At 47.2% G+C, this 24,656-nt stretch overlaps 1 protein-coding gene across 1 annotated transcript; it reads right to left on the reverse strand.

The window, feature by feature from the left end:
- Nucleotides 1-11,933: 11,933 nt before the first annotated feature.
- On the reverse strand, nucleotides 11,934-14,893 carry LOC123137336 (vacuolar protein sorting-associated protein 20 homolog 2). Its single transcript, XM_044557053.1, has 6 exons — nucleotides 14,624-14,893; nucleotides 13,580-13,732; nucleotides 13,264-13,416; nucleotides 12,573-12,656; nucleotides 12,268-12,439; nucleotides 11,934-12,170 (listed from the first exon to the last, which is right to left on the reverse strand). The coding sequence occupies exons 1-6, from the start codon at nucleotides 14,723-14,725 to the stop codon at nucleotides 12,145-12,147; spliced, it is 690 nt and encodes a 229-aa protein (XP_044412988.1). The 5' UTR covers nucleotides 14,726-14,893; the 3' UTR covers nucleotides 11,934-12,144.
- Nucleotides 14,894-24,656: the final 9,763 nt, after the last annotated feature.

The following is a 24,656-nucleotide window of genomic DNA, read 5'->3' on the forward strand; positions in this document are numbered from 1 at the left end:
TCACTTATCCTATGAGTAAATTGTTGAGTGAATTGAATATCATGAAGTTGAAATCATATCATGCCTAGTGGTATCTTCACATTGGGTTTAAAAAGTGAAATCTTTTGAGGCTTGACTATCACAATATTGGTCATACAAGCAATTCATGAATGATTAGTAGAAGGAAGAGAACTTTCACATGCAAATACACTATCTTGGAAATATTTTGTGATTGTGGGCCCCCATCGAAATATTATATGCAAAAATTGTTGTCGTTGGACAAGGAAGACAACATAACGATTTATGTTTGTTCATATTCACATAAAAGTTATATTGTCATAGATCCTTCAACATGTGGTGCTTGCCCCCTATCTTTGCTAGCCAAAAATTCCGCACCAAGTAGAGATACTACTTGTGCATCCAAAAAACCCTTAAAACACAAATCTTATTTTTAAGAGTCCACCATACCTACCTAAGGATTGAGTAAGATCCTTCAAGTAAGTTGTCATCGGTGCAATAAGGCAGTAAAAATTGCTTCTAAAAGTGTTAGATCATTTAGTGTAAGAGAAAATTGAGCATTGTACGAACTTGTGATGGCAAAGAATAAAAGTGACGGACTGCATAATAAAGGTTTCTATCATAAGGGGAAATATAATGTGACGTTCTTTTCTACTAAGGGGTTGAGCATACAAACAAATAAGCGCATGGCAACCTATGCTTCCCTCTGCAAAGGGCCTATCTTTTACTTTTCAGTATTTACTTTTATGCAAAGAGTCAAAGTTTTTCTCTCTATTCCTTTTTATTTTTCTCTTTTAGCAAGCATCATGTGGCGAGGAAAGATCTAGGCACCTATATCCAGTTGGATATGGGTAGCATGAGTTATTATTGTTGACATCACCTTTTAGGTGAATACCTTGGGAGGAGAAATTATAAGCCCCTATCTTTCTATGTGTCCGGTTGAAACATTTTGCTCATGTGTATGCGGTGAGTGTTAGCAATCATAGAAGACTATATGATGGTTGAGTATGTGGAGCTCTTACTTAGACTCTGTTGAATAAGTTGAATTGCAATTGTTTGGTAAATAAGAATATAGGTTGTTGAGTTTCAAGAGAATTCATTGTTTGAACCTTAACATGTGAATTGGTTGCTACTTGGTCATGATAGATTTTATAAGAAAGAATTGCTGTTATGATGCTAGGAAGAGTGATCGTCAAACTTGTGCACTTTGCTAGCATTCACACTTCATAAATTATTTGTTTTATCATTTACCTACTTGAGGACGAGTAGGAATTAAGCTTGGGGATGCTGATACGTCTCCAACGTATCTATAATTTATGAAGTATTCATGCCATGTTTATAATAATTTTATATGGTTTTGGTATGATTTGCATGGAACTAACCTGGACTGGCGTTGTTTTCAGCAGAACTACTGTGGTGTTGTTTTTTGTGCATAAATGAAAGTTCTCCAAATGAGCTAAAACTTTTTGACGACTTTTTTTGGAACAAAAGAGACCCCCGAAGCTTTGTGGGAGGGCCAGACCGGGGCACGCCTGGGCCCTTGCTCGTGCCCCGGTGTATCGTGCTCACCTCGAGGCCCATCTAGATGTGAGACCGACGCCAAAAATTCCTATAAATAGAGAAACCATCAGAAATAACCCTAGTTCGGAAGTTCCGCCGCCGCAAGCCTCTGTAGCCACCGAAAACCAATAGGGAGCCTGTTCCGGCACCCTGCCGGAGCGGGAATCATCTTTGGTGGTCATCTTCATCATCCCGGCGGCCACCACGATGAGGAGGGAGTAGTCCACCCTCGGGGCTGAGGGTTTGTACCAGTAGCTATGTGTTTAATCTCTCTCTCACGCGATCTTGAGATGTCACAATCTTGATGTATCATGGGCTTTGTTAACATAGATGAATCATATGATGTTTCTCCCCTCTCTACACTTGTTGTGATGAATTGAGTCTTTACCCTTTGAAGTTTTGTCTTGTCAGATTGAATGTCCAGATCTGAGAACACATGATATATGTCTTGCATATGAATACCCGTGGTGACAATGGGGTATTATTTTGATTCACTCGATATATGTTATGGCACTCAACTTGCAGATTCCCGAGGTGACTTTGGGGTAATCTATGCATAGGGGTTGATGCACGCTTTTATTATCTTTTCTCCAATAGAAACTTTGGGGGTCTCCTTGTAGTTCTTTGTGTGAATTGAGTATTATGAATCTGAAATTGTTTGACACATATCATATAATTAACTCATGGGTACTCACGGTGACATTGGGGTATCTAGGTGACATTAGAGTTGGTTGATATGCATCATATGGTGTTATTTTAGTACGAACTCTTGGTTAGATCGATCAGAAAGAATAGCTTGCTGTTATGTACGAACTTTAGGATAGATTGATCGGAAAGAATAGCTTTGAGGTGGTTTCGTACCCTATAGATAATTTCTATCTTTTGTTCTCCGCTAATAGGAACTCGGGAGTGATTCTTCATTGCATTTTGAGGGATAATCATATGATCCAAGTATGTTAGCATTGTTGAGAGATTGCGCTAGTGAAAGCATGCACCCTGGGCCTCATTTTCCACTATTGCAATACCGTTTGTTCTCCGTTTTACTATTTACTACCTTGCCGTTATTTATTGTTTGCACTACAAAAACTCATATCTACTATCCATATTACACTTTTATCACCATCTCTTCACCGAACTAGTGCACCTATATAATTTTCCATTGTATTGGGTGTGTTGGGGACACAAGAGATTTCTTGTATTTGATTGCAGGGTTGCTTGAGAGAGACTATCTTCATCCTACACCTTCCACGGATTGATAAACCTTAGGTCATCCACTTGAGGAAAAATTGCTACTGTCCTACAAAACTCTGCGCTTGGAGGCCCAACACGAGTCTACAAGAATAAAGTTGCGTAGTAGACATCGGCCTCCAACACCTCCGACTAAAAGCCCAGGAGGAGGCACCACGACGGAGACACCATGGCCCGCCGCGTGCTCAGCCGCTACAAACGCAGCATCTCCTGGCCAAGCTCCACCACGCCTCCATGGCCTCGTCGCACCGCCACCGCCATGTCCCGCGTCGTCACCTCCAGGAGAAGCAACCGGTCGGGACCTTCTCCTCGCACGAGCCCCAGCCGCACACCTCCATTCCACTGTGAGCTCCGCCATGTGTCGTCACAGCCGCTTCCGATCCCGCGGCGAGCAACACAACTGCCCACACTGCTAGCCCGCCTTGCTCCAGAACCACCCCCGTGCGCCAGATCCGTCGTCGCCAGCCCGTCGTGCTCCAGAACCACCCGTGCGCGCCAGATCCCGCCGCCGACGTGCGCCGACGGCGGCGAGTTGAGATGCGGGAGATGGGGTGGTGACGGCGGCGGTTAGGGTTTTAGCCCGAGCCGTCCCCCTAGGGAGCAACACGGGAAGGGGAAAAGAGGGATTTAATTGTACATCACATCGGTAAATTACCTAGTTAGCATGCATGATAGTCCTTACTATACCTGGCCATACCTCTGGCCGGGCCGGGCTTCGGGCCAGGCCTAGCCAAGCCCGACGCAAAAAACCCAGGCCCGGGCCCGGCCCGATCCGGCCATCGGGCCTGTTTTCTGGGCCCGAGCCCGGCCCGAACACATAAAAACCCGTCGGGCTTCGGGCCGGCCCGGCCCGACCTTTAGGAAAATGTAAAAACGACGGGCCTAGGCCCGGCCCGGCCCGGTCTTCGGGCTCAAAATCTAGGCCCAAGCCCGGCCCGGGGGCAGCGTCGGACCGGGCCGGGCCGGACTTCCCATGGCCAGGTATAGTCCTTACTATGTACCCCACTACAGAAGGTTTTACACTCCCACTACGGGAGGTGTTAGCGTCCCATACATTAATGTACTAATGCTTAGGACCTGGTGGTAATAAGGATAAGCCAAAATCTTAATCCTTACCAAAAAAAAGTGTTACTTTCGTGGAGTTCAGGTGCAAGTCAATTTAAATAGCATTATGGGTGTGCGAGTGGGTGGTTTGGAAAATGACGCACTAGTGCTAATCTTCTTCAATCAGTGTCTAATGCAATTAGTGAAGGAGCTGTCAAGGTTGATTCAAGATATAGGAGTGTTTATTGTCCACTATCGTGCATTCAAAATCTATACAGAGATTTAGAGGAGCGTTAAATGCAGAGACTAGCCTAAACAAGCTATCGATATGGGAGCTGGATTCATTTGCGGGCATCTTTGGTAAAAGGGGAATGCATTTTTTATACTTGAATTAATGGTACATGTACATCCATAAAACTAAATGATAACACCCAATATATTACAGAACTTGATTAAGTAGGAGAAGTAGACAATTCACCTCGCAAAAAAAAAAAGAGAAATAGACAATGCAACTCAAAAAGAAGGATAAATAGACAATGTAATTGTTGCATGTGGTGCTTAGATATATTTGTAGGTCAAACTTTGTACGTAAAGCACGTATCCAGATCAGTGTTGAATGAGGCTTAATTGCAGGTTAATCGCTAACTGTAGTCACCCTTAATATCTTAGTATCTGGTAGGGAAAGTTATAAAAAAATCATTATTGAGGAAATTGTTAACTAGTAGTTGGTCGGTTGACTGGCGAGTAGGGAATTAATAGGCTAATCGGCAAGTTAATTGGCCAATTGGTCAATTAATCGGTTGATTTATCAGTTTATCGGTTACTCGATGACCCTATGATTAAGGATTTAATCGGTCATTTAATTGGTTAATCAGAAAAATTCTTAAACATGAAAAAATGGTATATTAAAACGGGTTATCTAGCATTTGGGAAAGAAACTGACATATGAGATTCAAGTGACGATGTGGATTGATGAGAATGCAAAGAAATGGCTATTTAATGATGTTAGTGGGGCTATTTTTATAACACTATCATTGCAACGGAGGTATGGATATTTTCACAGTGAATGTGATTTACTTGTCATTTTCTTATCAATGTAATTATGTATGAGAAATGAATTTAGCCGTGAACTCAATCTGCACTTTTTTTTAGGGGAAAGCCTCTCAGTATTCTATTTCTCCACCAACGAAGTTACATCATTTATTACAAAAGGCATAATGACATTGTTCCTCCATCCCAATCAAAATTAGGCAGAGCATCATGCGAGTGCTTCGCCAGATGATGAGCCACTCGATTGGCTTCCCTAGAATAGTACGAGAATGTAACTCCATTTGACGTGCCAAGAAACATGATTTTGTTTCATAATGCAATAAGACATGTGGCAGTTAGAAGTGGTTTTTAAGTAAAACCAGCTAGAAAAACTGGCAAACCCGAAAAACAGGGTGGAGGGGAAGGGCGGAGGAAAGAAAGGAACATAAAATGTATCCTTTTGTATTTTTTAAGTAGGAGAAGAGATAGATAGAATATCGAAGGGTGAAGAGATAGATAGAATAGAAGAAAATCATAATGATAAAGCGTTGTTTGTTGCGGGTACCTATACGACGGCACATTTTTGCCTCATCCGGCACGAAATGTCACATAATCTCCTCTTTTTCCAGATAATTGCGATCTTCTCTTCTTTTCCTTTTTAGGTAATTGTTAGAGCATTTTCTTTGCACAATCATCCTCTTTTGTGGGGTAATGCAATCATCTCTTTGTATGTAAAACATGTATCCAGATGATATCCATAAAACATTCCTGACACGCGCCCTGCATCAACACCTTATCTATCGCGGACAAGCAGATAATTGCATTGTACTTCCTTCGTTCCAAAATAAGTGTCTTATTTTGGACGGAGGGAGTACATCGTATGATACGTATTTGCTTTGAGTGGTTTTTCTAGAGGAGAGATTAGTACTATTGATTGGCAATAGTAGCTAAGAGCATCTCCAGCCGCGCCATCAACAGACCCCCTAGGCGTTTTTTACGCCGGCGGGCGAAAATCGGCCCAGACGCCCCCCCCCCCCCCCCCCCCCCCCCCCCCCCACACACACACACATCTCATTTAGCGCTTGTTTGGGCCGAAATAACAGTCGGCGAAGCCGAGTCGAACCCAAGCGCCCGGGGGTCGCCCGGGGGCGCCGGCAGAAGCGAAAAGGGGAGTAGGACCGCTCTGTCGGTGAGAGGAGTCCATTTTCTCGTTGTTTCCTCCCGCTTTCCCCCCCTTAGCTTTTCTCTCATTCTCCATTCCTCCCGCCAATCTCCTCTTCTTCCCCTCCCAGCCGGCCACCATGTCGCCAAAGAAGTACGTGGTTCCCCGCGTCGCAGCGGATGCCACCGCCACCGTCGCCCAGCCGAAGCAGAGGAAGCAGAGGGCGCTGTCGTCCAAGCCCCCGGGCATGTCTAACGCCGACGGGAGGGCGGAAGTTCAGCACCGGGAGGCTGTCATCACCGACCGGCGGAACAGGGCCAGCACCAAAAAGGCCCGGGACAGTGCGGCGCTCGCGGCTGCGACGGTGGCGGAGCAGGCAGATCGCTCGGCCGAATAGGCCGAGGCAGCTCGCGTTGGGATGATGAATCCACCCGGCGGCCACGGCCCGTACGCGCCCTAGAGCCAGCAAAGCGTCGGGTCTCCGGCCGGCTTCTCATCGTCGCCACAACCCTGGGGGTGCATGCCGACGGCGACGCGCACGGCGGGTTCAACCCCAACATCACCTTCCCCCATGGCCATCCGGCCCAGCGCACGCCCTCGCCGCCTTCGCCGACATGCAGTACCCTCCGTACATCTACTCACCGCTGGCCTACGCAGCCTCTCCGACGCCACCTCTCCACCGTGGCGCACTGCTCTTCTCACAAGCCTCCTCGTCGCATCTCGACGACACCGACGCTACGGAGGCCGACATGAACGACATCATCACGACCGGCTCGGCCACAGCTGCCGCCTCCCCCCGGGTTCACTGCCCAAAAGGACACAATGGACCTCAACGGCGACATGGACGGCGAGCTCGACTATGGCGAGGAGGAACCAGAGGAGGAGGACGACGACGACGAGGACGATGAGGAGGAGCCGGCCCCTGATCCGGCGAGGAAAGGGAAGAAGAAGAAGAAGAAGAAGAAGAAGAAGAAGAAGAAGAAGAAGAAGAAGAATAAGAAGAAGAAGAAGAAGAAGAAGAAGAAGAAGCGGCCGGCCAGGAACGGCGAGCCGCGCATGAAGTGAGCGACCAAGGAGGACGAGTGCCTCGCCGAAGCGTGGAAAGTTGTCTACCTCAACCCGGTCACCGACATGAACCAGAGCATTGACACGTATTGGGACATCAAGGGCGAGTTCGACGAGCGCAAGCTCGTCGACCCCTACTTCAAAGGCGTCTACATGCAGCGTGGGTCGAAGGCAATGGCGAACCATTGGGGGCTCATCCAAACGGCGTGGAACAAATGGCATGGGATCGTCGAGGAGATCGCGGCTCGCCCGGAGAGCGGCGCCAGCATCGAGGATCAGGTATGGCATGCCGGTCTCTCCCTTTTCTTTTCGCCGTGTTCGCGCCCGCCGACTGTTGTCGCTCGGCGCAGCTGCTACGGATGTTCGCCATGTTCCGCCGGGACAGCAGCGACCAAGATTTCAAGTACCTCGACGTCTTCAAGTAGATCGAGAAGTGTGAGAAGTGGACGGATGTCCGGCGCACCCTCGCCAAGACCAAGGAGACGTACAAGCCGGACACGCCGACGTCGGGCGCGTCAGATGGGCGCCTGGACGGCAACAGGCCAAGAAGGGGAAACACGTCGAGTCGGCCACCGCACGTGTGCAAGAGTCCATCGACCATTGCATCGCCGGCGCCCAGACCTAGGCCGCCTGGCGGGAAGGGAAAACCAAGGCGCGGTGGTCGGCGTTGATGACGAACAGCGCCGTCAAGCTCGACCTGCTCCGGACCAACATCGCCGCGAAGAAAAGGAACACCGACTTGGCATTCCTGATGGGGCGGACATGTCGACGATGGACGAGCAGGTCAAGGCGTGGTACCTGGCGGAGCGCGGCCTCATCCTGAATCAGATGTCGTCGACGGCGCCGCCAACTCCCACACCGACGCCAAGCCCGAGCGATGATGCCTCCACGACACCCGGCAGCACAGAAGCTGCGCCGACACCGCCCAGCACAGAAGCCGCGCCGACGCCGCCCGGTCCGCGCACGCTGACTCCTCCGACGTCGAAGGCGGACCACCGCCGTTTGATGTGTTGCCTACATGTCCTTTCTTTTTTTTTGCATGCCAAACTTTTCATTTGATCGCCGAACTGTGGCAAAGGTGGTCGCCGAACTGTGGCGCTGATGGTCGGACTTGTGGCGTTTTTTGGGGCGGGAATGGATCAAGTTTGAATTTGCGACGCCGGAGGGGGGGGAGGCACCTGTTGGCGTGACTGGGACCTAGATCGCTCCCAGGGTCTAAATATCGTCGGGCGAGCGCCCGAAAGAGCGCCGGGCTATGCGGCGGGGGAGGCAAACGAGTGGAGATGCTCTAAGAAAAACTGGGGCCTGATTATTTTGGCGTCCCTGTCTGTGCATGCAGGTGGCTTCCGAACGAGCCTGCTAGACTCTGTTGTGCAGGTGATATGACGATTTACACCCAAACAAATTTCACTTCCCAGTGAAATTTTTTTTTTGCAGGCACGCACCGATCGATGCACTCCCCTTTTTTTCCGGGTTTTTTTTTGCATCGAACCTTTTTTTCCGTTGTTGTTGGGATATGTGCGCGCGAGCTGGCCATCTCACGTACGGTACGTGTATATCTTTTTTTTTTTTGAAACTACGGTACGTGTATATCTTGGCTCCATGGTCGACGACCTACAACTTTGTTTGTTGGTTTCTTCCATCAGTCGTTCGTTGAGCGAGCTGAGTCCGCGGAAACCGCCAGCGCGCGTGGGCGTGGCATCCTCGGCACCGATCCGAGGCCTCTGGCGCGTGGAGACAGCTGACACGGAGATCGGACGCGATCCTGCCACCGATTCGGCGTGTTCACCGCAGGCTGCCACAAGTAGCCCGGTGAGCATCCAGCAGCGCCGAAAGGATCCGCCCCGCCGCTCCATGTGTGCATGTAAAGAGACAAGAGGAAAGAGAAGCGTAGACTCCTCGCTCGACAAACACCTCCGGCGTGACGGCGTGGTGTGCTGTGAGCAGTGGGGATGATCCTCGTATGCAAAAAGGAAAAAGAAAAGGAGCGTGTCGTGTGTGTGTATGCATCTATGGTGAAAGCGGTTGCATTGTCTGTGCATGCCCGCCACATGCTGGCCGTGCAACGTCGTGAGTTTCCACATCCACATGGGGTTATTAAGGGAATCGGTGAAAGGACTAGGGCTTTTTCTGCGGTGAGGCCCAGGGAGGGGGCGCTGCCTGGCTGCTTCCAGCAATCTTGTGCTGGTAGCAGATCTCATCGAGGCATAGTGATTTGTCGTCCTGTATAACCTGATGGGGGTATACAGAAGAGAACAGGCTTTCATACTCTGTATAACTTGATGGCCTGATGGATACATAAACTTTGGCGTCCATGTATCTATCTACAAGCTCAAGAGGTTCGGGCAATCAATCTGTTGCACAGCTTTACCGGTGGCCAGTGTACTGCGTACGTACGTGCTGGAAGCCTGAAACATCCATCCGTATGTATGCTACACAACAAGAGGCGCCCGCATAAACCACTGCACTTGCAGAATAGAAAGGCCACCCACACCCCCACAAACAAAAATAGCAGGGCCGTCTGCTGCGTGGCTACGCTCGAGGCCACAGAGCTGCACGAAAACACGGTTCGGAAGCTACTACGATGGACGGACAGAGAGGCCGGTGCAGGGCGAGACGGCGACGGCCCAATTTATTGGGAGCTTAGCCAAGAAGGGAAGGGAGTCGGCGCGGTGGATGGATGGAGTGCACGGTGAAAACAGGTCCAAGTAGGGCTGGCAACCAGAATTCATCGGCGGGTCAAGGGGCTTGGTGTGCGCGGCTTTATTGCGCCTCCGGATGGTGGTTCCAAATGCCAAGGCTATACAAACTGCATTTGTGCGTCGACAGGGACGGCAACTGCAAACGTAGCCTACTGTGACCCTTCTCATGTCTGCATCTCGTTCCAAATGCCAAGGGCATAACTTTCCGATAGGTTCACAAACATAGACGTGGAGCTCGTCGTAGGTGGAGTAACAATTAATTAAAGCTGTGGCACGCATCGGTGCAAGAGTGTGTACATAGGGATCGGTTCCAGGTAAGGCCGTCATGTAACAACCGCAAAATCAGATGAACACAAGAGTGTGCCACCAACCATTCTACTCATCGCCATCATCTACGAGCCAAGCTTTGGATGGCTACTGGCGCAAAGAAATTAGGGAATATTTTTCTGGGCGAGTAATTGTCATGCCGAAGGTGTGGGTGTGTTGTAATTTTCTAAACTCTATTCTCTCTTTATTTAATAGATGAGACAAATCTTATGCCTCCGTTTCGAAAAATAAAACCCAGCCTTTACATGCCAACATCGCTATGCTCGCGACCAACCTGATTGAGAGGTCCTACAAATGGGCAATTGGTCGAACGAAGCTCACAAACTGTTCCCCGCGTTGAGCTCCAACTCGATCTCGGCGTCCAGCCGTCCACCTCAACAACCTGCTCAAGTCCGTTTCGAAAGAAAAAAAACTGCTCAATGAGTGGGTGGGGCCCTTCGTCACTATGGAGGGAGAGGGCATAGTGGAGGAGCTGGAAGGAAGCGACAAGGAGGATGAGCCACCGATGGGAAGAGCCAAGGAGAGGGCGGAGTGGAGGAGGCCCGAATCAAAACAAGAGAGCACTTTTGCGTACTCTCGAAAAAAAAAACAAGAAAACACACTGGTTGGGGTGGGGAAAGATTTGGGTGACTTGAGAACCCCTTTTGTCATTGTGTAGGAAATGTTGAGAGTTAAGATTACAAGAGCAAATATATTTGAATCTGATCCAGGGTTGTTTACGGTCGCTACATGAAAAATATTTACATCAACATAAAAAGATGAGCCCATCACCCCTCAATTTGGTGGACAATAATCAAGATGAATTCAATTCACTAGGTGTTTCAGCAAGGTACTATGAGTTAAAAAAAACTATGAAGAAAGTATTTACACTCAATAGATAATGAAGAATACTCATCCATACAAACAATCCTCACTGGTTATCTACAGCATGTTCATAGTAATAACATACTCCATCCGTCCCAAAATAAGCAAAGTTGATACAAAGTTGAGACACTTATTTTGGGACAGAGGGAGTAGAAGATAATACTAGATGACAAGAACAAATATTGTTAGGAGACACAATCCAGCTTAAATTTGGGTCTCAACATAATTGGAGTATAAGATTATTTGATTGACCAGATAAATGGGATCCAGTCCATTGTGCGGCATGGACCTAGACATACGTAGAATTTCAAAAACGTGTGCAGCTTCATAGAAGTTTAATCGTTTAACAGCTAATAAAATGTAATTGTCAATGTTGTTCTCTATAACTTGTATTGACATGCTGTTAAAATGGTTAAAATAGCATGCTGAAAACCTGTCAGTGCCACATCCATTCTAAAAATAATCAGTTACTCATAACACGGTACTTGAGCATTCCTTATATAACTCTGGCATAACATCATTCTTTTCTATCAATTTGCCATTTCTAGGAACACACTACTTGTTATTGACATGTTGTTAAAATGGTTAAAATAGGAATGCAACCATTTTTCAGCATCAATCTCAACAGACCATTTTAACAGCAAGATCACCAGCAGCAGCAGCTACAACACTGACTTGGCCAGCAGCAGCAACATACTGAACCCAGCAACTACATAAATGTCTGCACCAAACTTGCTATGTGTAGCGGCAGAAATCTAGAAGAGCAGGTGTCAGATCAGAAATGATGAACATGAAATGGAACTGTTTACATACCTGAGTGCAAAGTAGCCAAGTCGTCGTAAAGATCCAACCAATGAAGCAGAATGCCAGTTAACACAACTTAATTGTAGCTGGATCTATCAATCTACAAACAACAATCAAGAAACAACAGGACATCTGATACCATAATCGATGCTGAGACTACTAAATGTACAACAGGCACAGGTCGTCACTGCATCAATTGATAACCGAGACCAACATTTCAGATTCTGTACACAATGAAACTTATGAAATGACAAAATTAAGTAGTACAATCAAATGGCAGATATTTTACAGCTCCTGCAAACCGCAGGACTTGGAGTGCCCTGTTCAGCTCAGCTCCACCAACTATGCAGGTAGTGGCTCTTCCAAGACTGTCAATTCAAAACACATCATCAATACACCATAAAAATTATTAGATGCAAATGAAACAGGCTAAACTCCAAAAATGAAGGAACATGAGATCAGAACCTTTTGTTTTTTCTGGAGCTTCAGGCCTCTCTGGCGCTTTAGTAGGTACATCAGGAAGCTCAATAACATCATCAATGTCTTCAGCTGGAGCTTCAGTGTAAGCCGGCGCCTTAGTTTTCTTTTCAGGTTGTACTTCAGTAACGGGAGCATCAGGCAGAGACTCAAGTGCAAGCTGAAAAGAACAGATGACAATAAAATTTAGCAGAGAAACAAATCTTCATTTAAGCTCAGAACTCAAAGTTTATAATGTTGGTATTTTTCATAAATCAAAAGGTTGAAAACTCTTGAAGCTTTTGGGAAAAAACCTCAGCTTCCAAGTTGTCGAATTCAGCCATGACAGCCTCCTCATCCTCAGCAGATAGTTGTTCACCCAGAGCGGCATTTATTTCCTGCAATCAATATCAGTTGATAAGCAAAGTAAAAAGGTTACAGGCATTGTCTTTGGGGGCATATACCGCAACAGATGGTAAGATCACGAGAAGGAAGTGATGAAAACTGGATTCAAATATAAATAACTCTGGCAATAGAAATAGCAGGGAGCTCATCAAAATCAGATGAAACCAAATTTACGGGCATTGATTAACAAGTACAAAGACATCAATAATATAATATAACAGATGATAAACTGATTCTTCTATTAGCTACTTGTATAAGTCACAATTTCAGAAGCGTAATACTTTGTAGAACTGCTCATGTTTAAGTTGCAGACTACAGAGCTAATTATATATATTTAAATGGTGTAAGAACGAAATCAGTACTGATTTTCAGGCAACTATCACATAGTCCACATGATGTACATTGTCTAACTAGTTCCACAGAAGTAGATGAAATGAGCTTTTACAGAGATCCGAGGTGCCACTTTACGTATAACGCGTCAACTAAGGATGTTGTAAGAAAAACATGTACAATGACTTCAAATAAGATGGAAGAACCTCACGTGGACAAAAGCATTATAAATGTAGTAACCAGTGGACTGGAAAATTTTATTGAACTTACATCCTGATAAGCCTTGGCCTCAGCTGTGTCATCCATTAACTTTTGGACATCGTCGATGTTAATCTCACTCTGTATAGACTTAAGGGCAGCATTTCCAGTCTTTAGGCTTTCCAATACAGCCTTTTGCTTGCTTGCTAGTTCAATATCTGCCAGCTTCAACAAGAGAACAGAGAACAGACTGTCAAATTATAGATCAAAACTAAAGAGACTTAATGCTGGTCAGATTCACTTACCTAAAGCAGAAATACAGACATTCTGTTCTATACATGAACATGCAATTCATTAGGAGCCAGAATCTATCCAGTAAACTACTAACCTGCTGTTCGACATTCATTTGCCATGTATCAACTTGTTTCAGGAGCTCTTCCTGGGATTTCTTCTTCTTCAGTGCAATCAAAGCTCTGTCTCTCTTCTTTTGTTGAACCAACTGGCGTGCAGCTTCCTTTTCTGCTTCGATCACCTTCTCAAGCTGGAAGGAAGAAAAGTAAACCATACATAAACAGAATCAGTGCCATCTTAATTGTAAGTAGAAACATCATTCCAGTGATTTAATGCAAGACACGCTCATTAGTTCAGTTAGAATATTTGAACAGTTCATCACAACACGACAAGTTATACCCACCTAAAGGTATCGAAACCCGATGGCGAAATAATTTCTTGGCACAACATGCTAGTACAGAAATCAGATAGTTTGCTAGTTTGCACTAGCAAACGACTCCCACACCGCTAGCGCTGATAGACCGAGATAAGGGCAGCGCACCAAAGCATGCACTACAAGCCAGTCTGGTTTTCTCAATATGCTCTGGAAAGTAATATCCTCATTTGATAACATGAATGTGCAGTTCTCGCTTACATTCACCTTAATACTTACTACTCCCTCCGTCTCATAATGTAAGACGTTTTTTCACACTACACTAGTGTCAAAAAACATCTTACTTATGGGACAGAGGTACTAGTACATTATAACCCGACCCAAAACCTATACTCTTGTCCTGATGACACCGCCATACATTCTAAATCTGGATCACTACTGTCAACCCAAAATGGCAAACAACAAACCACACCAGAACTGGGCCCTACTGACGAAACTAACAAGGTGGAAAAAGCTCGTCCCCATTCAGTTATAGAAACCACGTTATGCAAAACCTAATCCCAACTGCGCCCGCAGTCGCGCAATGAGCGGTATTGGCACCAAACCTGGTATTACCTAGCCCCGGGGGCCGGGGGGCGAAATTGGAGATCGATAAACTACCAGAATCGAATCTCAATGATCACGATTACAAACTACAACAATTAGATGGTATAGTAGGACGGGGGTGGGAAACAGATGATGGGATCGGGCAGGGCGGGAGCAGGGGACCTGCTGCTGGAACTGCGCGAGCTTGCGGCGCTGCGTCTTGAGGGCGAGGATGGCCTTGTCAACCTCCGTGATCTTAGGCTTCTTCACGAACACGTTCCCCATCTTTCTCTCCCCGCGTATACCCCTCGCGAGCAAGGTTTCGCCGGCGGCGGGAGAGGAAGGAAGAGGGAGAGGGGAAGGTGGACTGCGGGAGGAGACGCGGTCACGGCATCACACTTCATGGGTAGGGTCGGGGAGAATTAGGATCGGTTTCATAACCCGTTACCACGTTTTTCTATGGGAAAGACCAATTAGGACATGTACAATGGTTGATAAGATAGTCTTATCTTAAGTCTTGCATGTAATTTAGATATGACAAAAAAAACGTCTATAATGGGTCATGTCTTAGCCTTATCTTCAATAACTAGCTATTCGTAAAAACGTGGTGAGACATATTGTGCTAAGAGATCATCTCTTGTCTTTTTTTAAATAAGAGAAGGCAAATATTTTCTTACGGGTTCTCTCTCCTCCACCTCATCATTTATCCTGCGTGGCACTGCTAAGATAGCACCATTGTACATGCCTTTACCATGTACCAATAGCTCGACCCGTTTTTCTAAAAAAATTAGTACTCCTCGGTAAAAAAATATAAGAGTCGTTTGGGTCACTAAAGTAGTGATCTAAAGAAAGTATTTTCTTAGGAACAACTCTTAGTCTAGCTTTATATTGTTAGAGCATCTCCAACGGTTTCCCTATAAAAATTCATCTATAAGTATTGATTGAGAACCTTTTAGACCAAGAGAAGATGTAAGAAAAAAATATCCTAAAAGGGAGAGCGAACTAGTTGCTCCATGGTGACACATATACAACTTTCTTCCACAAGGTTGCATCGGCCAAAAAAAAACGTCATCACATTAATAAGCTCATGGATAATAGTGGCACATGGGGCCAAGGAACAGACCAGCTAAATGATCTATACTTGATTATTTCTCTAGTCTACTTATCTGGAAGTTTTTGATCGTGTTTGTAACGCCCCGGATTTGATGCGCCAGGTGTCTGCCAGTTATTCGTCGTTGTTGCCATGTCATGTGCTTGCGTGTTGCATTTTATCATGTCATCATCTGCATTACATCTGCATGTTTTTCAAAACTTGCATCCGTTCGGGTTCCACCGGTTCTCTCCGTTGTCCGTTCCGAGTCCGACACTCTCACACGCGCCCGCGGCACATCCGAAATATTGTTTTATAAGCGGCATAAAAATGTTTTCGGAATGGGATGAAACTTGGCGAGCGGTCTTATTATAGCGTAGGTAGGCCGCATGTCTAGTTTCGTCGCATTCGGAGCTCGTTTGATAGCCCAACCGTTAAACATATAGCGGTACCGCTGCCGGTATCTTCGTCGGACGTTTCGGTCTCCGAAACAGTCGCCGGGTCGCACTTCTTTTCTCTTCCCCTCAGCCCGAGGCCTTCTACACAGCCACACTCAGCCCACCTAGTTTTCCCTCTGTCCGGAGCCGTCCGATCGTGATCCAATGCCCGAGATCGCTCCAAAACCCACCAACCCTAGCCCCTTTTTGCTATATATAGACCCCTCCTTCCAAACTTGGTCTACCCTAGCCTTCCCCTACCCCTAGCCTCCCCCACCTCGAAGCCACCGCCGACAGCCGCAGCCAGCCACTTGGCGCCGCCGCATCGCCGCCCTCCAGCCAACCCGCTCGCGCCACCTCACCTCCCAGTCGCCGCCGCAGCCAACGACGTTATGCCACGTTGCCCGCGCCTCTTCCCCCTCAGACTCCCACCTCCCACGGCTCTGAGGGCCCAGATTAGGCCCGCCCCAGGCCCGCCGCCATCGACGCAGCCCGCGGGAGCCCGCCTTCCGCTCCCTGCCCGAGAGCCCCGCGCCTGAGCTCCCGTCCCCGCCTTCTCCTCGTCGCCGCCTTGCCGGGCCTTCGCCGGAGCACCCCGTCGCCGTCCGGCTTCGCCACCGCCGACCCTCAGGCCAGGCCGCTCCCGCGCTCTCCTTCTTCTCCCTCCTCCCTAGCTCCCTCTAACTCCCTCTCGCGTGCCCCTGCAGGAGCCGCTGGAGCCGCAAGCCGCCGCCGCCGGAGTCCCTCCGGTGACCTCCCGCGACCGGATCCGGCCGATCCCCACAGGATCCGCGTGCCCCGCCGTCGCTCCGCCCCTCTCCGGCCATCTTCGCCGGCCGCCCCGCCGGAATCCGCCACCGGTGCGACCTCCCTCGTCCCGTGCCTGCGTGCGGGTACCGCGACGCCGTCCCCGTCGGCCACGTGGGCCCGTAGCCCAGCCCAGCGCACCAGCCTCCTCACGGTCCAGCCCAACACCGAGCCGGCCCTCCGGGCCGCAAGGTGAGCACCGCCCCCCTATGCCGCGCCCTGGGCGTCTTTTAGCATTTCGTCGCCAGTCTGTTTTTTTCTTTTTCAGAAAACTGCTAAGTCCCTGAAATTCATCATTCTAGTGCATACTTTGACCTGCCATAACTTGATGTGTGTTGCTCCGTTTGTTGCGTGTGATATGTCAAATGTTCATCAGGATGTGCTCTTCATTTCATTCCATTGTGCCATGTTTGTTTGGATCCATCTTGATGCCTGAATCATCGTTGCAAGAGTGCTATATGATGTTAATCTGCTGAAACTGTTATAACTTGGTGATTTGTCATTTTTGTTGCATTTGATGTGTGCATCCTATGAGTATGAGCTCTACATGTGTTCTGTACTACATCATGCCATCTGCACAGTGGTGCCACCCATGTATTATTGTGATTCTTGTAGTGAGTGCATTGAGCTCGTGAAGTGGGGTACTTGCTGTTACTGTTTTGCTAGTCTGATTCTGTTATATTATGATGCTATGTAAACCTGCTGCTACAAGTCATTCTATGCATAATCTGGAGATGTTCACTAAGGATGTTTTGTCATACATATCATGCTCTATCCATTCATGCCCCTGGTTGCATATATAGCATGCTGTAACTTGTTGTTATCTTGCTCCAAACTTGCTAAATAATGTTGCTGTCAGCCTGTTAACATTTAAGTTCAATGTTGCCATGGTTGTTGCTAGTGATCCATGCACCCTATGAACTTGTTCTTGCCATGCTTAGCTTTTCAAACATGTCTTCTTACTGTTGGTTGCCTTGTCATTTCATGTATTGCTCTGTGGTGAGTGTTACAAGCTCACCAACATGCCTACTTATTGTTGTTCCTGCCATGTATGTATCTGTCATATCATTTGCCATGTTTACATGGGTGCCATCATATTTTCTGTGTCCTTTTGGCTCATGGTCAGTAAGGGACTTTTGTTCTATGCATTTCGTAGCATCACGCCATGCCTTTGTTTGCCATTATAAGTTCCTGTAACATGTCGTTTGATAGCTCTAAACATGGCAACCTGATGTTATTTCTGCTAAGTCTGGAACTGTTATTATTTGCAATCTTGCCATGACCTTTTGAGCATGTTATATTGTTTTCTGGAGATAGCTCAGTGTTCATGTTTTGTCATGCTTTACCTGTACTTCATGCCATGCCTTTTGTTATTATGTTGAGGTGTTGTAGCACAATATTTTGATGCTTGCTAGATGTCTAGTTCCTGTTATGGACAGATTGTTATGTCTTGTATAGAGTGTATGTGTTGAACCGTTGCTCCATTTTGAGTGTGCTCTATATGAAACTTGTTTAGCTTTGCATGTAGTTTCATATTATCATGTTGCATCCATGTTTTGAGGTGTTTGCTTGATGTTTGTATGCATTTTGCATCAATGCCATGTTTAACTTGTTTTGCTCATATCTTCTAGGCCGTAGCTCCGAATCTAATGAACTTTATATGTAACTTGACTAGAATTTCGTGGAGATCATCTTGGTGCATCTTAACTTACTATTTAACAACTTGAACATAAGGTTTATTCAGTTCTGGACCAACTTCTAAATTTGCATATGAGGACTTACCGGATTTGTTGTATGTTGTTTCCGGCCTCATTTAAACTTGCCTTGATGTGTTGCTCTTGTTTGCATCATCTCTTGCCATGAGTAGCTTCATGTAGCCTTGTCATGCATCATACTTGGTTGAGCATCATGTCATGTATATGTGTGGTGTGTTTACCATGTTGTGTGCTTCTTCTCGATAGTTCCCGTTTCGTTGCGATCGTGAGGATTCGTTCGTCTACGCTTGGTTCGGCTTCATCCATTCGTCTTCCTCATGGACTCGTTCTTCTTCCTAGCGGGATTTCAGGCAAGATGACCACTACCCTGGATCTCACTACTCTCATTGCTATGCTAGTTGCTTCGTTCTATCGCTATGCTGCGCTACCTATCATTTGCTCTTCAAGCCTCCCAAATTGCCATGTTAGCCTCTAACCTTTTTCACCCTTCCTAGCAAACCGTTGTTTGGCTATGTTACCGCTTTGCTCAGCCCCTCTTATAGCGTTGTTAGTTGCAGGTGAAGTTGAAGATTGCCCCATGATGGACAGGATTATGTTGGGATATAACAATATCTCTTATTTAATTAATGCATCTATATATTTCGTAAAGGGTGGAAGGCTCGGCCTTATGCATGGTGTTTTGTTCCACTCTTGCCGCCCTAGTTTCCGTCATACCGGTGTTATGTTCCCGGATTTTGCGTTCCTTACGCGGTTGGGTGATTTATGGGACCCCCTTGACAGTTCGCCTTGAATAAAACTCCTCCAGCAAGGCCCAACCTTGGTTTTACCATTTGCCTCACCACCACCTACCTTTCCCTTGGGAGTAATTAACCCAAGGGTCATCTTTATTTTAGCCCCCCGGGCCAGTGCTTCTCTAAGTGTTGGTCCGAACCGAGCCGCCTGCGGGGCCCCCTCGGGCCAACTCGAGGTCTGGTTTTACTTGTAGCCTGTCTCATTTGGTGTTGCCCTGAGAACGAGATATGTGCAGCTCCTATCGGGATTGTCGGCGCATCGGGTGGCTTTGCTGGACTTGTTTTACCATTGTCGAAATTTCTTGTAAACCGTGATTCCGAGACTGATCGGGTCTTCCTGGGAGAAGGAATATCCTTCGTTGATCGCGAGAGCTTATCATGGGCTAAGTTGGGACACCCCTGCAGGGTTATAAACTTTCGAGAGCCGTGCCCGCGGTTATGTGGCAGATGGGAATTTGTTAATATCCGATTGTAGATAACTTGACACCAGATCCAAATTAAAACGCATCAACCGCGTGTGTAGCCGTGATGGTCTCTTTTCGGCGGAGTCCGGAAAGTGAACACGGTTTCTGTGTTATGATTGACGTAAATAGGAGTTCAGGATCACCTCTTGATCATTTCTAGCTTCACGACCGTTCCTTTGTTTCTCTTCTCGCTCTCATTTGCGTATGTTAGCCACCATATCATGCTTAGTCGCTGCTGCAACCTCACCACTTTGCCCCTTCCTTTCCCATTAAGCTTTGCTAGTCTTGATACCCATGGTAATGGGATTGCTGAGTCCTCGTGGCTCACAGATTACTACAATAACAGTTGCAGGTACAGGTTGTTGCGATGATCTTGACGCGAGAGCGATGTTTGCTTGTTTGGAGTTCTTCTTCTGCTTCTTCTTCGATCAGGGGATAGGTTCCAGGTCGGCAGCCTGGGCTAGCAGGGTGGATGTCGTTTGAGTTTCTGTTTGTGTTTCATCCGTAGTCGGATGTTGCTCTTATGTAAGATGGTATTGTATTCGTGTGGCATTGTATGCCTTTTGTATGTACCCCCATCTATTATGTAATGTTGATGTAATGATATCCACCTTGCAAAAGCGTTTCAATATGCGAGTCTATCCTTGGTGGGACCTTCGAGTTCCTTTTGGATAGGGTCGCATATTGGGCGTGACAAGTTGGTATCAGAGCCTCGACCGACCATAGGAGCCCCCTTGATTGATCGTGTAGTTTGGCCGTTGTCGAGTCTAGAAGAAAACTATTTTCGGAGTCTAGTTATATCGGAGAGTAGGAATTCTTTTTACTCCTCAGCCCCTTCGTCGCTCTAGTGAGGAATCTTGACGTAGGTGTTTTGAATTTCTCCTCTTCCCCTTCAAATTTTTCTTTAGGATCACGCGGTTAGTTTTCATTCGTTGTCCATCCTCTTTTGTCTGGCGCATTCCTCATCAAGCTGATTCGAATCTCTTTGTCTTTGGGAGATCAATCCTCGGCTCTTTTCGATCGATGTTGTTTCCCTATCCAAAGTTGTCCTTGTTTTTCCCACCCGCCCTCCCTTCTTCTTCTCGAATCCGGAGTCCATAATCGAGTATCCATCCTACTCGTGCGAAGTCTTTGCTTTCTTTCTTCAATGATTTCAATCGGTGTTTTTCTCTTCAAGATATTCGTCAGTTTCCCCTTCCAAGTTGCCTTTGTTTTCCCACCCTCCCACCCTCTTCTTCTCGGAGCCTGAGTCTATTTCGGGCATCAATTTCATTCGTGCGTAACCTCTTCAGTCTTCCGTAAATTATCTCAACCAGTGAATTCTCGTTTTGTTCGACATTCTTCATCTCTTTTTCTTCTCCGGTGGACTCAATTCAAGTTTTTCGGGTTGATCATATTCTTTTTCCTCGGCTCAAGTGTTTTTCCTTGCTTGTCTTCCTCTCGCCAGTTTATCCTTCCGGAGTGCTGAAGACATCTCAGAAGATTCTGTTTGCATTCAATTATTTCGAGGTTGTCACCTCATTCAAATATTTCAATTGTTCCGGTGCATCATCTATCTTTTCAACAACCTTTTCCAACGGTGTTTTCTTTTAGTGGGCCCTAACCCACAGGTCTTTTCCCAGGATCTTACCTGACTCTTCTAATTATTCCGGAGCCATTCCTAATTCTTTTCGGAGTCTGACGTAAGAATGAATTTCATCAGTCAGATGCCTTTCCAAGATCGATTTCAAATCATTTCATTTTTGGCTCAACCTCTTTGCTTTCCATTCTCCCGATGTATCTCAGTAATTTTGGTGGTGTTTCTCGTCATCATTTGAAGACCGAAGAAGAGTTTTTCCTCTAAATCATGTCTGTTGTCTTGAAGTTTCGTTGTTCTAGCTTCATGTTATCCTCTCAAATTATTCCATTTGTCAGATATTCTTTTCTTAACCATCCGGAGTATGTCAGGAGTTGTTTTTTTTCATTTCTTTTCACCAGAGGCCATCATTCCAGAAGAATTCTTGGTCCTCACATTTCAGCTACCATTATCCAATTATCTCGGTGCTTCGTTCAAGTGTTCTTTAATCAGCTCATGATCTCTTTGTTCTTTTGCATCTAAATCCCCTCGAGCATATTGGTTCTTCTAATTCTCCCCGGTGATTCATTCTCTTTCGTCAGTCACTTTTGAATTCTTATGGTGGTTTGTTCAAGATTCTTCTTCCTTGATTATCATTTTAATTCATTCGTTCTTTCCAATCCTACCGGTGGTTCATGAAGACTTGCTCAAGTTGTGCGCTATATTTCCCCCTTAATCCTTTTCAAGAAGAATAAGTAGTATGCAAATCCATTGCTTCTCATCAATTTAATTGGTGGAGGATAAGCATATCATAATTCTTATTCTCATTTCATCGTGGTCAAGTTGATTAATACTTTTCTTCGGAGATTGTTCGTGATGAGTGATTTTCTCGGATCTAAGTCGTTCATCTTTTCTTTTCCGGAGTTCAAATTTCCTCGGCCATCTCGTCGGAACCTCCATCTAAATCACCGCAAGGCTCATCTCATTCTTTCATCCTTCAATCTTATCTCGTCATCCTTTTGTTACCGGAGTTCTTCGTGGTGGTTCTTCATGATTTAATTCATTCTTCAAGAGTGCATCAAGATTCTTGTTGGAGGAGTTCAAGTATCTTTTCTTCTCGCGTCTCGAAGTGTAATTAATTCTCCGTATTCTTTGAAGTGGATTTTTGCATTTCTTCGTTCTTCTCAGCTATCCAATCATTTCCGTTTGTGGCCGGTTATTACCTTATGATCTTGAGATGTTACCTATAAGACCACAACAAGTTTATTCTTTTCGTTATCAATTTTTTCAACAACTCCGTTTAAACCTTCCTTCTAAAGATGCTTTCAATTTCATTCGTGGCACAAGTTGTCATTTTTCTTCTCTGTTCTTTTCATTCAACTCTTTCAATTCTTTCCGGAGGTTTTGTGTCATGTCTTCATCAAGTATCATTTCCATCCTCTCAAGCTCGTGTTCTATTCCTTCCATCTTCAGCCGGAGTGCTGCCTAAATCCTTTCAGTCTTATTCGTTTCTTATCTCGTTCCAACCGGAGAGGTTTCATAGTCTATCTGATTCCGTGAGTTTGCGATTCTCGTCATTCTTGTCGTTCCTCTCTTCTTCTCGAGTGCTCTCGATTCTTTGCTTCTTCTCTTGAGTTCTTGTTTCACCTCATCCCTTTTCCCTTCCGTCTCGGTCCTAAGATCTCGGGACGAGATCTCTTATTAGTGGAGGAGTGTTGTAACGCCCCGGATTCGATGCGCCAGGTGTCTGCTAGTTATTCGTCGTTGTTGCCATGTCATGTGCTTGCGTGTTGCATTTTGCTATGTCATCATCTGCATTACATCTGCATGTTTTTCAAAACTTGCATCCGTTCGGGTTCCACCGGTTCTCTGCGTTGTCCGTTCCGAGTCCGACACTCTCACACGCGCCCGCGGCACCTCCGAAATATTATTTTATAAGCGGCATAAAAATGTTCTCGGAATGGGATGAAACTTGGCGAGCGGTCTTATTATAGTGTAGGTAGGCCGCCTGTCTAGTTTCGTCGCATTCGGAGCTCGTTTGATAGCCCAACCGTTAAACATATAGCGGTACCACTGCCGGTACCTTCGTCGGACATTTTGGTCTCCAAAACAGTCGCCGCGTCGCACTTCTTTTCTCTTTCCCTCAGCCCGAGGCCTTCTACATAGCCACACTCAGCCCACCTAGTTTTCCCTCTGTCCGGAGCCGTCTGATCGTGATCCAATGCCCGAGATCGCTCCAAAACCCACCAACCCTAGCCCCTTTTTGCTATATATAGACCCTTCCTTCCAAACTTGGTCTACCCTAGACTTCCCCTACCCCTAGCCTCCTCCCACCTCGAAGCCACCGCAGCCAGCCACTTGGCGCCGCCGCATCGCCGCCCTCTAGCCAACCCGCTCGCGCCACCTCACCTCCCAGCCGCCGCCGCAGCCAACGGTGTTATGCCACGTTGCCCGCGCCTCTTCCCCCTTAGACTCCCACCTCCCACGGCCCTGAGGGCCCAGATCGGGCCCTCCCCAGGCCCGCCGCCGCCGCCGCACCTTGCGGGAGCCCGCCTTCCGCTCCCTGCCCGAGAGCCCCGTGCCCGAGCTCCCGTCCCCGCCTTCTCCTCGTCGCCGCCTTGCTGGGCCTTCGCCGGAGCGCCCCGTCGCCGGCCGGCTCCACCACCGCCGACCCTCCGGCCAGGCCGCTCCCGCGCTCTCCTTCTTCTCCCTCCTCCCTAGCTCCCTCTAACTCCCTCTTGCGTGCCCCTGCAAGAGCCACCGGAGCCGCAAGACGCCACCGCCGGAGTCCCTCCGGCGACCTCCCGTGACCGGATCCGGCCGATCCCCACCGGATCCGCGTGCCTCGCCGTCGCTCCGCCCCTCTCCGGCCATCTTCGCCGGCCGCCCCGCCGGAATCTGCCATCGGTGCGACCTCCCTCGTCCCGTGCCTGCGTGCGGGCACCGCGACGCCGTCCCCGTCGGCCACATGGGCCCGCAGCCCAGCCCAGCGCACCAGCCTCCTCACGGTCCAGCCCAACACCGAGCCGGCCCTCTGGGCCGCAAGGTGAGCGCCGCCCCCCTATCTCGCGCCCTGGGCGTATTTTAGCATTTCGTCGCCCGTCTATTTTTTTTTCTTTTTCAGAAAACTGCTAAGTCCCTGAAATTCATCATTCTGGTGCATACTTTGACCTGCCATAACTTGATGTGTGTTGCTCCGTTTGTTGCGTGTGATATGTCAAATGTTCATCAGGATGTGCTCTTCATTTCATTCCACTGTGCCATGTTTGTTTGGATCCATCTTGATGCCTGAATCATCGTTGCAAGTGCTATATGATGTTAATCTGCTAAAACTGTTATAACTTGGTGATTTGTCAT

The sequence above is a fragment of the Triticum aestivum genome, chromosome 6B (genome assembly GCF_018294505.1).
Source record: "Triticum aestivum cultivar Chinese Spring chromosome 6B, IWGSC CS RefSeq v2.1, whole genome shotgun sequence".
NCBI classification, from domain to species: domain Eukaryota; kingdom Viridiplantae; phylum Streptophyta; class Magnoliopsida; order Poales; family Poaceae; genus Triticum; species Triticum aestivum.

Bases quoted from the DNA above. Each gene is read 5' to 3' on its own strand.
- LOC123137336 (XM_044557053.1), bottom strand. From the start codon at position 14,725: ATGGGGAACGTGTTCGTGAAGAAGCCTAAGATCACGGAGGTTGACAAG. The intron at 13,733-14,623 runs GTCCCCTGCTCC...TCTTCCTTCCAG, and splicing joins TCGCGCAGTTCCAGCAGCAG to CTTGAGAAGGTGATCGAAGC. The intron at 12,657-13,263 runs GTAAGTTCAATA...TATTGATTGCAG, and splicing joins AGGCCAAGGCTTATCAGGAT to GAAATAAATGCCGCTCTGGG.